Consider the following 14,376-nt stretch of genomic DNA (forward strand, 5'->3'; position numbering starts at 1 on the left):
TTTTAATTAAACTCAACATAACTAGTGAGAAGGGGGATCAATTCTGGTCATTAGTGACCAGACACAAAGACGAATTTGTGTCTTTCAGGACCTAAGACTTTGGGGACAGGGAATCCCTATCACAGGAATCTAATAGTGTATTACAGATTAGGAGTAATACAGTATCGGGCTCCCTTTTACCTCAGATAGTAAAGAATCTGCCTGCAATGCTAGAGACCCAGAGGTTAGGTTTGATGTTATTTTAAAAATATAATCAAAGCCATTTCCCTCCCCCCAAATTTCTTTCTAACTGGAAAAATGTTCATGTTTTCATCACATGGCTCTATTCTTTAACAATCACTTTTTAAATTCATCTCTGAAAGATTTTTTTTCACTTGTAAGCCTCAGGTTTGTCATATTAAACTATAGTTGCAGAATTACTGTGTGCTGAACATTTTGCTAGGTTTTGGGTAGTCAACGATGAACAAGACAATTTGTTTTCAAGGAGGTGATGGTTTTGAGAAAAGTCAACAATTGAAAGTAAACAGCAATGAGCCTCGATGAGGGGACTAGAGGGTTCCACAGGGACACGCAGAAGGGCGTCCAGTCATGGCGTGGGGATTCAGGGAAGGGTTCCCAGAAGAGGGGTTCAGGTCAAGGGCCCCATGAGGCTAGTCCACCCTCCCCGCCCAGGGGCCACTCAGCTCAGGCCGACACTGGGGCCTCTCCTTGCCCTTCATCCAGGGTGAGGGGCAACGGCAGCAGCTTTTCATATCGAAGCAATAAAGCTGGCGAAAAGGAAAACCACGTAAAATGTCTGCACTTTCCAAACATCTCCAGATCTATAAATGTTCCATTTCACATCAGGAAGCCAGTCTCAGTACCTGTGTGTTTGTGGGTTAAGCACCCTCATAAAAAGCAGAAACCTTTAATTAAGCAATGAGGAATGAATGTTAGGGGATAGAAGATTAAACGATAAGCATAAAGCGAGAATTCACTTAAACCGACACATGCGTTTTTAAGCACATAAATCAGCCACCTACAAACAGGCGTGCTTTATAACATGAGCAGCTCCCATCACGTTTCCTTTCTGAGAGTCCCACCTCAATATGAATATGCAACCACAATGCACATTAAAAATAATTTTTGCTATAAAAACTTGAAAGGCTTTTTATAGTTTGTTTTTGAAAACATTTGGCTCTGAGCAGCTTTATAAGTTAGGGTTGGCCACGATTTATCAGCAAAAGGAAATCTATTGCAAAATATGTTTTCAAAATCACTGATATTTGAATAAATACTAAATTTAACTATGGCTGAAATTAGCAAAGTGCAATATTTTATACACTTAACTAATTTATTAATTTTAATTTTTTCAGTTTTCTTTTCCACACTCTAGAGCAAACACATATGCTTTTTTCAGGTGGCAAGAATTTATTTGTGGGCTTTTAAAAAGTTTGCACTTTTAAGGTACTCTGTCTACAGCATCTAAAGGATGAAATGGATGTGCCCACAGAGCGTGTTGTAACTAAAGTTAAAGTCAGAGGCTAGAATATTTATGCTTGTGTAGTTATCAGAGATGGGCTTCCCTCCTGGTTCAGTAGTAAAGCATGTGCCTGCGAAGCGGGAGACTCGGGTTCGATCTGTGGTCCGGGAAGACTCTGCAGAGAAGGAAGTGGCAACCCCCTCCAGTGCTCTCGCCCGGAGATCCCACTGGCAAGGGAGCCTGGTGGGCTGCAGGTCACGGGTTCGCGAGGACTCGGCACGACAGCAGCTGGACAAGAGCGGCCGTCGGAAACAGCCCTCGGGACGACAGCCGGGTGCTGGGCCGCTGAGGAGCTGCGGCGGGCTGAGACAGGGCCGAGCGGGCCTCGGACAAGCACCCCCGGGCCCCGCGGGGTGAGCCGCCGGCATCTGACGCGCTCGCTGGGCCGGACTCGAGCCGGGAGGGCTGCAGAAGCGCTGAGGCTCGCTGCACGGCTTCCGCCCTGAGAGCGCGGCCCGGGCCCGGAGGCAGCCGGCCCCAGGAAACAGGCTGCTGGCAGCAGCGGCGTCCGGCCAGCCGGCAGATCGCGGGGCCGCGCGCACAAAGCCACAGCCCCGACACACCGGCGGCTTGGAGCCCGAGGCCGGCCCTGAGCGCGCGTCCCTGTGGGGTCACACTGGGGAGTTGTTATCAGGCGCACACAGAGACACAAACATATACGCAAATGGTTTATATGTGCACAATACACTGTTTTTTAAACGTACACATTTATATATGTATCACATGTATAATGTAAATGCATACAGAGACATGTAAAGGTGTATAGTTTTAGTAACCTGCAGTGGTGATTCCAGTGCATGAAAACAAAAGCAATATTCAACCCAAGAAATTACTTGGAAATGGACAAGATGCAAATGGTTTAACATAATGTATTATCCAGTGATTCTAAAACCTAGCTGTTTATTAGAATCATTCATCATTTTTAAACCATACATTCCTAAGTCACACCCAAGACCACTGGTATCTGAATCTCCAGGGCTGAAGCTCAGGAATATGCATATTCAGAAAACAAAGAAAACACAAACAACAGCTTAATCACTCATGGTGTGGGACTGCTGGTTTTCAAAGATAAAAATGTCTGCCTTGGCCCCAAAGGACAGCACTGGAATCAGAGTGCAAGATAGATAGCATTTGTATGCTGTCTCCTAGTAGAAGCATCTTTAAAGCCAGTAATAACAAGAAACTAATTCACTAACTAACGGTTCTCTCCTCAAATGGGCCACTAGCCAAGTAATAGTGAAATGTAATCAAAGAAACACAGTCTTCATGTGTGAACTATCAGTTTCTCCTTCATCAAGAAAGTAACCCAAACTGGGTTCCTTCTGCCCCCAAAACACTGGGTGAGATGTCTTTGGTGATGGAGTCATGCTTATTAATATCTTTACTGGAAGAGTTGCCCATATTAACAAAATCTACTTTAAACTTTAATACAATTTTGTGGAAAGAATGAAAGCAGTGCTGGAGCCCGAGAGTGGATTAGAATCCTGGCTGCAAAGCTTGCTAGCTGTGTGGCGTTGTTTGTGTTACCTCAAGTTTCCGAGCTCCAGATTCTTTGTGTCTCTAAGGGGGTGACAGTGCCCAGCATTTGTGGTTACTCCGAGGATTGGAGAACACAACATTTGTAGAGCACTGCACTTAGTCGATAATCAATAATAGTGGCTGCTGCTCATTTTATTAAAATAATCTGCCAAGTCCCAATTGCATAAACTGTCATCACTGTGGTTGACTGGGAGAATGTTTTTCTGGGATTTATAAAAACCCGTCTAGATCCACGGAAAAGAAAATCAAATCATTTTCTCCACTGGCTTTGTGCTGGTTTTTTGTATTTCCTCTTCTGGAGGAGGAAGATACTCAAGGGGGTAATTATCATGAATCTTAGTATTTAACAAAATATCCCTTAGATGAATCTCTCATCAGAGGTTGACATTTATGATAGGAATTAAATCCAGATCGCTGACTCCAGTTCAGTTCTTCAAGATATTTTAAGCAAGCACAACTTGCTTTGATGAAGTGGGACATTCATCACAAACATGGCCTTTGTGGAGTCGCTGAGTCGGGTCTGACTCTTTGCAAGCCCATGGGGACCGTAGTCTGCCAGGCTCGCCTGTCCATGGAACTCTCCAGGCAAGAACACTGGAGTGGGTAGCCATTCCCTCCTCCGGGGAGACTTCCCAATCCAGGGATGGAACCCAGGTCTCCTGTGTTGCAGGCAGGTTCTTTACCATCTGAACCGTCAGGGAAGTCCTTGTGTACATCAAAGCCACATAAAAAGGAAACATGGTCCAAGGATCCTTTCAACATGGACTCCAAGAAAACTAAACAATAAGAAGCCGCTTGCTTTTCCTTTAGACTTTCTCTCTTTTTTTTGGAGTTCATTAAAATCTTCTAAGTTACCTTAATAATGTCAAGGACAGGCATTATAAAATACTGTACTGTCCTGACTCATTAGCTCTACACTGAAAATAGTGAATACTTATGCCAGCTAGAGTTGAATTTTTACATAGAAATTCCTTGTATGAAAGGCTTCCCAGGTGGCACCAGTGGGAAAGAACCTGCCTGCCAAAGCAGGAGACCTGAGTTGTGGGTTCAGTTCCTGGGACAGGAAGATCCCCTGGAGGAGGGCATGCAAACCACTCCAGTATTCTTGTTTAGAGAATTCTATGGACAGAGGAGCCTGGCGAGCTACAGTCCACGGGGTCACAAAGAGTCGGACACAGCCGAAGCGACTTGGCACGTCCTTATCTGAATCAACTTCCACAGTAGCTCTATGGACTCACCTTCCCACTCAGGTGCGGAGAAGGAGCCGTGACCACTGTGAGTGACTGGCTCAGCGTCCCTCGGTTAGAGTTCACACTCAGGTCTGGCTAACTCTCCAAGCCTCTGATGTTTGCCACTGGGCCATCCTGTGTCTCCTAACCACAAATTCAGCAGAATTCATATGCAGAACTTTAAAACCGAATTTCCTCTTTACAGATGGAACGGGAAGCCTGTGGTTATGGCATGAAAATGGGAGGTGTAGGGAGTGGTAACTTGGAGTAAGGGAAGCATTCCAAGTTTAGTTTTACTTGGAATTCTAAAACGAACACCCTTGTTACAAGGAAGGAATTACTACTCTCTTCCAGGTGCCATAAAATATGTACCTCCCAGTCACTTTTATTTCTTGTCTCTCTGCATTTTTACAAAACCATAGTAACAATTGGAAAATAAAAATAATTTTTAAAGTTTCTATTTGTAGCGGTTGACAGACAGCTAGTGGTCTTGGATATAAGTGAGCCTTAGAACTAGAAAAAAGATAGTTTTTCCTTTCTTTCTTTCACTTCTTATACTTATCATCCATGTCTTGCCTATTTTTCCTGGTTTCTCTTAGGACCGCCTGGATGTCCAGGGTGGGGGCAGAGACGTCCAGCCTACATCAGAGGAGCCTAAAAACGGCGGGGTGGGCCCTGGGGTCACAGACATCAAGCAGAGAGGAGGAACGATGCAGAAGGGACGGGGCAAGACGGACAGTGGAAAAGAAGGACGGGTCATATGGCAGTTCTATTTCCAGTTTTGTAAGAAATCTCCACACTGTTTTCCATAGTGGCTGTACTAGTTTGCATTCCCACCAACAGTGTAAGAGGGTTCCCTTTTCTCCACACCCTCTCCAGCATTTATTGCTTGTAGACTTTTGGATAGCAGCCATCCTGACTGGCGTGTAATGGTACCTCATTGTGGTTTTGATTTGCATTTCTCTGATGATGAGTGATGTTGAGCATCTTTTCATGTGTTTGTTAGCCATCTGTATGTCTTCTTTGGAGAGATGTCTGTTTAGTTCTTTGGCCCATTTTTTGATTGGGTCATTTATTTTTCTGGAATTGAGCTGCAGGAGTTGTTTGTATATTTTTGAGATTAATCCTTTGTCTGTTTCCTCATTTGTTATTATTTTCTCCCAATCTGAGGGCTGTCTTTTCACCTTACTTATAGTTTCCTTTGTTGTGCAAAAGCTTTTAATTTTCATTAGGTCCCATTTGTTTATTTTTGCTTTTATTTCCAATATTCTGGGAGGTGGGTCATAGAGGACCCTGCTGTGATTTATGTCGGAGAGTGTTTTGCCTATGTTCTCCTCTAGCAATCCCACTTCTGGGCATACACACTGAGGAATCCAGATCTGAAAGAGACACGTGCACCCCAGTGTTCATCGCAGCACTGTTTATAATAGCCAGGACATGGAAGCAACCTAGATGCCCATCAGCAGACGAATGGATAAGGAAGCTGTGGTACATATACACCATGGAATATTACTCAGCCATTAAAAAGAATTCATTTGAATCAGTTCTAATGAGATGGATGAAACTGGAGCCCATTATACAGAGTGAGGTGAGCCAGAAAGATAAAGAACATTACAGCATACTAACACATATATATGGAATTTAGAAAGATGGTAATGATAACCCTATATGCAAAACAGAAAAAGAGACACAGAAGTACTAAACAGACTTTTGAACTCTGGGGGAGAACGTGAGGGTGGGATGTTTTGAAAGAACAGCATGTATATTATCTATGGTGAAACAGACCACCAGCCCAGGTGGGATACATGAGTCAGGTGCTCGGGCCTGGTGCACTGGGAGGACCCAGAGGAGTCGGGTGGAGAGGGAGGTGGGAGGGGGGATCGGGATAGGGAATACGTGTAACTATATGGCTGATTCATGTCAATGTATGACAAAACCCACTGAAATGTTGTGAAGTGATTGGCCTCCAACTAATAAAATAATATTAAAAAAAAAAAAAAAAAAGAAGGACGGGATGAGGGTGCTGTGGCTGGGAAAGCCGACGCCCGCGCCCCCCGCTGTTCAGTCTGCTGGTGCGCTGCTGCTCTGCACGGCGGGTCCTGCCCTGAGCCCTCCTGGCTTCCCAGCCAGAGGCTGAGGCTGGTTCAGTGAAGGAGGCCAACTCTGCTGGCCTTGCTCATGGCCTGAGGCCCAGGGTTGAACATGAGCCGCCTCTACGAGTCCATGATTCCCCTTGGGAAAAGCCAGCATAAGCTAGAAATTTTAGAAAGAAAACATGTTTCCAGTTTAAAGAGGAGATGCTTAATCCTCTCTTTATTCTCTGCTAAACTCCCCTCCTTGCGGCCTAAGTGGAAGGTGACATCGGCCCTGGCTCCAGGTGAGGGACGCTGACCTTTCCCTAAGCTAATAAGAGGGCATTGATCACAGTTTGGGGCTGTGAATTCTCAACTCTCAATAAGACAAAGATTTTTTAAAAGAAGAATGACCAGTAAGGGATAGCCCATCACTCACTCTCAGAAGAAGTGGGGCAGCGATGCGGAGAGCTGACTCATCAGAAAAGGCCCTGATGCTGAGAAAGACTGAGGCGGGAGGGGAAGGGGACAGAGGAGATGGTTGGACGGCATCACCGACTCAAAGAACACGAGACCGAGCAAACTCAGAGAGATGCTGAAGGACAGGGAAGCCTGGCGTGCTGCAGTTCACGGGGTCGCAGAGTCGGACACGCCCGAGCGACTGAACAACAATGAATAAATGACTGACTTCAGTGTCTGGTGCTGTGTTTAGTCGCTAAGTCACGACTCTTTGAGACCCCACAGACCATAGCCCATCAAGTCCCTCTGTCCATGGGATTTCCCAGGCAAAATATTCCCAGGCAAGAATACTAGAGTGGGTTGTCATTTCTTTCTTCAGGGGATCGTCCCAACCCAGGGATCGAACCCGTGTTGCCTGCATTGGCACACAGATTTTTTACCACTGAGCCACCAGAGAAGCCCAATGAGTGATTTCAGTGCTTGGCGTAACGACAAAACAACTGCCTTCCTGATTTCCTGAAAAATGTTTTCTGGAAGTGGCTTCTCGGGCATCTTAGCAGTAAGCCTCTTCACCCCGGGTGTCTCTCAGGCAGCCCTGTGCCACGGTTGCTACTGCCATCATCACCATAATCATCATTATTACGTTCCTTCTGAGGACAACTGTGCCTGAGGCAGAGCAGGAATGAAAGTGAAGTCGCTCAGTCGCCTCTGACTCTTTGCGACCCCGTGGACTGCAGCCTGCCAGGCTCCTCTATCCATGGGATTCTCCAGGCAAAAACACTGGAGGGTCACCATTTCTCCAGGGGATCTTCCTGACGGAACCCATGTCTTCTGTATCCCCTGCACTGCAGGTAGATTCTTCACCACTGAGCCACCGGGGAAGCCCATAAGACACACGGCATGCACTAAATTAAGATATGAGTTCAACTAATATCTTATTAAACAAGATATTAAGATAATGACATATATATATGCGGTCCCTCCCTCAAGCACAGTGGCCACTGCGGGAGATACTACTACGAACCATTCTGTGCTAATGATGCCCTTACAATGGTCCACTGGAATAGTATTACCTTCAAACATCTTTCCTAAAGCAACAGAGATAGGGTTTGCACAATTTTTTTAACATTAAATTTTTAATGAGTTAAATTTTTCTTTAACTCGTTTAAAGAATGAGTGTCCTCTGGAAACCAGTTTAAAAAAGCAATTCCCTTCCCAGCCACAAATTTTTCAAAATAGGCATTAGAGACAGACTGAGGGCAGGAGGAGAAGGGGATGACAGAGGATGAGATGGCTGGATGGCATCACCGACTCGATGGACATGAGTTTGAGTAAACTCCGGGAGCTGGTGATGGACAGGGAGGCCTGGCGTGCTGCAGTCCATGGGGTCACAAAGAGTCAGACACATCAGAGCGACTGAACTGAATTGAAAGTTTTACCTTCAAATTGAGGAGAGAGGGAAATAAAATCTATGTGCAGATATATGGACCCTTTATTAGGCCTTAAGGCTTTTTATTCTATAGAATGAAACATGTTTGGAACATATTTATAAAAATAATCTGTATTGGCATAGTGGTTTTAAAAGAATTCCAGACTCAAATGATCTAGACACTAACCCAATATGTTTGCTTTGGGAGAACTTTTCCAAGACTAGACTCTGCATAGATAAATCAAGGAAATTCACTGAACCGAACCTTTAAAATTGCTGTTTTCAGAGCTTCAGGAATCATGAAGGAACCTAGGTGTGTAACCACACAGGATCTTAGTCTAAGCCCTTTGCCAAAACATATAAATACTTTTAGACACTCCTTCCACATGTACAAGAAACCTACACAAATTCACTTCTAGAGAATGCCTCTTTTTAGATACATTCACCTGGACGTGCTTTACCGACTAATCCCATTTGATGGATGGAGACTAAACTGAGATTTTAAGCAAATGAAAGTTGAATGTGAAACAAACAAAGAAACCCAACATGGAAGGAATTTAAATTCCCACACCTGCACCCCTATAGAAAACATTTATTTCCTTATTCTTGAGCAGTATAGTTAAAGGCAACCTGGTCTGGGTAGAGAGTTACGTCCTCCAGCTAATCATTTGCTAATCCAGTGAGTTAGCTGTCTGCTGCGATATCAGCGAATGTCGCCGCACGTGCTGTCCTTTACTGGACTGAATCTAAGTGGTGGCCGCTGTGTATAATCTAGTCTTAAGGAAAACTGTGCAGCTGCCAGTGACCTTTTGAGGAAGACCAGTCTCTCTCTCTCTTGCTGAAAATGTAATAACTTTCTATTGCCTTCCTGTAAAAGCTCAAAATCCTTGGTTCGAAAAAAAGAATAGATGATGTCAGTGAATTTGTGTTTACTCCTTCGGTTCCATCTCTTAGGCATGTGCACACATGTGTACACGTGTGCACACACACACAGACACACATCCAGACGATGCACTCTAATCTCCAACCATACTGAACCACGTGCAGTAGTGGAAATGCCCCACCTTCTCTTCAACGCCATCCCTCCATCCGCCATGCGTGCTGCTCTCTCTACTTGCAGTAGCTTCCCGTCCTTGTGTATCTGGCTAATTTCTCTCTCTCAATTGAAAACCAGTCCATATGGTGCCCGCTCTGGGAAGCCTTCCTTCCCCAGCCCTCCAGGTCTGGCTTGGTTATCTATTCTTGTGTCCCTATAGGGCTCTGTAAATTCTCCCATGATAGCATGTGTTTCTTATTTGGTTCTGTTTCCCCCAATAAGCTATAGACTCTTTGAAGACAAAAACCTCAAACCTGGTTCAGTGAAGACATGTTGACTAAACAAACTCTAGATGTTAACTCCCCCCTCAGCCACGCTATACTTTCTTTTAATGCCGTCCACTTGAACAGGTTCCAGGAGTTGACTGCGGATGTGTACTGAACAAATGGAGACTATTACCGATAATCATCACCACTAAATTCCAATTCTTATGATTCTTGATTTCCTTTAGGTTTGTTCCTTGAGTATTTGAAACAACTGGAAAATCTGTTAGACCAACGCCCACAATTCAGTGCAAATTGCATTCAGCTTCTGGGAACATTCAGAAAGAGGTGTGGCTGATTTGAGAAGGTCTGCTAAAAGTTTCTAGGTTTTGAGGAAAGTTGTGGATACGGAAGAATACCAGTTAAGGGAAACAGATGCAGGATTAGTAGAATGTAGATAGATGGGAGAAAAAATAAAGGAAACAAAACAAAACACATGGTTGACTTCCTTGCACAGAGCCTGCCGGCAGCAACGACAGACTTGGTGAGAAATGCACTGTGCTAATGGGCAATCTTGGGCAAATCCTTACCCTCTGGCCTGGGGAGCCATCGCGTCCTGGGGAGCCAACGCTTCCTGGGACACCCTAGACAGAGCAAGGACAGGAAGGTGTCAGAATCGTGGAAACCAACCACCTCTCACCCAGCTTCCCCGGAATAAATCAAGGCCTCCAAACCCTGAAGCCATAAGGGTGAAGCTTTCCTGACTGAGAACACGGAACCCAGAGCTTATTCACTGGAAGGAAAGCAAACATCCCCCACCAGGGTTCACCCAGGGGAGCGTCAGGAGGACCCTCAGATGGGGGCCAAAGGTCAACGAATACAGGCTGCTAGTCCTCAGTACGGAAACCGTTCACAGCCAAGATCACAGCTGACTTCAGAAGCCACGGTCTCTTTTCTTGGTAAAGCTCTGGACTGAGAGCAGTGGGCTGAAAAATCAACACAGTACCTGAGGGCCCGGCAGCCCCGTCTCTCCTCTCTCTCCTTTTGCGCCTGGCATTCCCTGGGCATCCGAAAGGACACGGGGGTTAAGTTCACAAATGGAAATGGGTAAATCCTTAGTCTCTTCTTTTCCTCTGCTGGCTATTTTAACATTTTCAACATTAAATTGTTTCTACACTAACATCCAAATATAGCATATTTCACTTTTCACATAAGCCACACAGCTTATTTAAGCATGCTTACAGAGCTGAATGTTTATATTTCAGAATAGTTTAAACACAGTGCGTACAATCTGATTTAGTTAAGCTTATACTGTAAATATATGAGCAGAGTCTTGAATATATCAGTATTATTTATAACTTAGATTTTAAAACTTACATCTATATATACTTTTGTTTTGTTTTGGCTAGAAACTTATAAAAAGGCAAAAGCAAACACAGTACCTGACCTGCAGCAAGACCTCAACGAATTCCTAGTACTAATTGTAATTATACAAACTGGCATATTAAATAAAAACAATTCATTCATGTGTAAATGACTCTGGAAATGAAGACATCTGAACTAGGGAGACACAATCATATGCACAGAAAGATTTGCTAAAAATGTATTTAAATAATTTACATTAAAAATGTACTTTAAAATGTATATAATGGCACAAATACTAATTACAGAGACTGGTTTTATTCCTTAAATCTAGATTCCTCTACAAAGTTAAATGAAAATCAGTGAATGGAATTGAATTTGCTTTCAGTGGTACAAACAGCTCATGTGGCTGTAAAGAGTATATTGTCTATAATGTTAAACTCAACGCAGCCCACTTTGACGGCCTGTCGAGATAAAGATCTAAATAAACGGCTTTTGTGGTTGTAGTTCCACAGTTACTACAAATACAAAGTGAAAAACTTAAGTTGTATAACATTTGTCACTTTGCAGGTTTCCTCACACCCACTGAGGACCTGGGCGAACAAGGGGAAGGAGTCACGCGTGTCAAGCCCGCGTTCTCCCTGCAGACAGGCTCTCTGTGGCCACACCCGCTCCCTGGGCACGCTCGGAAACGCAAAGGCCCCTTTACCGAGGGAAAAGCCGGCTTATGAAGGAGCTCTTGATCACTATGCTCGTTTCCCAGTTCTTACTTTCAGGGGCTGGAGGAGGCTGTAGATGATAACTAGGGACTGAAGACCAAAGTTCATTCTCTATAACTCACGGGGACGTGAGAACAACAAGACCTGTCCGAACACTGAGACACAACTCACAGGCATCCCCTGGATGGAAAGGCCGCTCGGTCCCTGGGGTCCCGGGGGGCCCTGGGGTCCTGGAGGGCCCGTCTCGCCCCGAGGGCCGTCTGGTCCCTGGAAGGCAAGAAAGCCACGCCAAAGGTAAGTCAGACCCTCTGGAACCCAGAAATACCTGCTACCCCGATGTTCCTGCTGAGCGCATTTATCTTCTATTTCATTCACTTTCCTAAGACATAAAACACTCACAGGACAACGAGACACCAAGCCTCACGGATTCGCCTCCCAGGCCTAGCGTCGTCGGTGGGCCAGGAGGGTAAACACACAGCAGTTGCTGCAACTTTATTTATGTTTGCTTCCATAAATGAGAACGCTGTGCCAACGGCGTGAGTAATTAGACCCCCCACACTGCATCACAAAGCCGGAAGATGTAACGGTACAAGACCACCCTCTTGGCCTGCGAGGGTTCCCACCATCCAGCCAAACGACATTCCCTCCCTTCGTTACTGTGAACCGTCACCTCTGGGACACTGCTCTGCGTTTATCAAAGATATTGTGGCACGTACGAGATGGAGCTGAGTAAGATACATCGCCTCTGCCTGAGAAAACATGCCACAATCGCAAAAAGCAAAAGGGAACAGCAAAGGCGATCTCGTGTGGTCTGAGTGCTGAGCTGGGTGGCGCCTGGTCAGTTCTCTCCAGCCTCCTTTCACTGACTCCCCTCGGCCTCGCCCCATTCTCTTACCTTGCTCCACTTGTTTCCAGTTTTCTCTAAAAAAAGCTGCAGTGTTCTCTCCTCCATGAATAAATGCTGTGCGGATTTAATAGGTGACCGTGTTGAAGCAAGAGTCAAGCAAGATGGGTGGGGACGGGCAGAGCAGCACGGTGAAGGCGGGACGGGGGACAAGCAATCAGAGGCCTGAAGCCGAGGAGCTGGGGCTGACTCTCAAGGCAGCCGCACACGACTGCGGGCTTGAGGGTGTGCTGTGATCCAGTGTAACTCTGAAGAAACGGATCTGGGGCAGATATGAAGAATCAGTCAGAACCATCAGGCCCCTGGAGCCAGAAATAGAGACGATCGGTAGGGCCTGAACGCGCTTAGGCTGGGCGTCTGCCATCCCGCGGGTGCCTTTGAGCGAAGCAGGGAGACGTGTGCCTGGACCGGGATCTGCGCGGCGTGCTCCTCTGAGTCGGGGCCTCTGTATGGTGAGCAGACTGAGCACCCCGCTTGGTGGCCTTGGGCAGTGAGCGTGGAAAATACAGCTGCGTGTCTGACAGCACGTGGGGGGAGGAAGGAGAGGAGTCTAAATCCTGAACAATGACCTGGAGGGCGGCGGCCCCCTGTGATTCGGCGCGCCCCCTAAGATGCATCTTTGTTGCAGACAGGAAAGAGGGTGTAAGAGCAAGCACCGCGTGAGCAACCAAACCGCCCGGAGCACCGCCGCTCCGTCTCGGACCCAGAACCTAGTCACTGAGTTACCGTGTTTCTTCTGACGAAAACACACAAGCTTTTAAGAATAAGGGGAAAGGCTTCAACACACCTTCCATAAAAACATAAGAAGCTTTACAGCGTTACGTGGCAGCCTGGATGGGAAGGGAGTCTGGGGGAGAGTGGACGCCTGTATATGTGTGGCCGAGTCCCTTTGCTGTCCACCGAAACCATCACAGCATTGTTATCGGCTATACTCCAGACTCGGAGGAGGCAATGGCGCCCCACTCCAGTGCTCTTGCCTGGAGAACCCCAGGGACGGAGGAGCCTGGTGGGCTGCAGTCCATGGGGTCCCAGAGTCGGACACGACTGAGCGACTTCACTTTCCCTTTTCACTTTCATGCATTGGAGAACGAAACGGCAGCCCACTCCAGGGTTCCTGCCTGGAGAATCCCAGGGACGGGGGAGCCTGGTGGGCTCCGTCTATGGGGTCGCACAGTGTCAGACACGACTGAAGCGACTGAGCAACAGCAGCAGCAGCATACTCCAAAATACGATTTTTAAAAATTTAAAAACTATATAAGGAGCTCTAGATCGCCAAGGGTAACTACTAGTTCCTCCAAAGCTGTGCCGTGCCTGGGGGTGAGAGGGGGAGAGACGGCCTTACCTTTAGGCCCGGGTCACCCCGCTGGCCCTTCGGTCCTCGCAGTCCTGGGCCCCCCTGGCAGAAAGACGTTAAGTGTTAGCACAAAGACAGATCTGAAAGCAGTGCAGCGTATTTCTTTCCCTTAGCAATATGGATTATGTAATTCTTACTTTGTACAAAGGCCAACACATTGTGTGATGATATGTGCACTGTGTTCCTCACCCGAGGTCTGTCCCCCACAGTCACCTCTTCCTGTTAAGGGTTTCAGAGTTTGAGCAAACTTTCTATGCTAAGTCCCTTTAAATAAAAAAAAAGGCTACAGGATCTTTTGATTGCGTGTGTAAGATTACTGCTATTAATAATGCAAATAATAAAAAAATATACTGTTAATCTAAAATTATATGCATGTCTTATACCACTTTGAGATTAAATTATTTAATTAGATTGTATTATGTTAAATTGTAAAAAGCACATAAAATAGTAATAATTTATTTCTCTTTATTTATATCATAAAAAACTAT

The 14,376-nt window shown here is 45.8% G+C and overlaps 1 protein-coding gene across 6 annotated transcripts in view; it reads right to left on the reverse strand.

Annotated features, from left to right (window-relative positions):
• The window catches only part of COL14A1 (collagen type XIV alpha 1 chain), a 225,961-nt gene that overhangs the window by 44,405 nt on the left and 167,180 nt on the right, over positions 1-14,376 (reverse strand). For all 6 annotated transcript variants that reach the window (XM_065903379.1, XM_065903381.1, XM_065903380.1 and 3 more), the window contains exons 37-40: positions 13,877-13,930; positions 11,802-11,897; positions 10,556-10,609; positions 10,140-10,193 (exon numbers count right to left, since the gene is read on the reverse strand). In XM_065903379.1, the coding sequence (XP_065759451.1) occupies positions 10,140-10,193; positions 10,556-10,609; positions 11,802-11,897; positions 13,877-13,930 (258 nt within the window). The remainder of the gene's footprint in view (positions 1-10,139; positions 10,194-10,555; positions 10,610-11,801; positions 11,898-13,876; positions 13,931-14,376) is intronic.

The sequence above is a fragment of the Muntiacus reevesi genome, chromosome 12, assembly GCF_963930625.1.
Source record: "Muntiacus reevesi chromosome 12, mMunRee1.1, whole genome shotgun sequence".
Taxonomy (NCBI): Eukaryota; Metazoa; Chordata; class Mammalia; order Artiodactyla; family Cervidae; genus Muntiacus; species Muntiacus reevesi.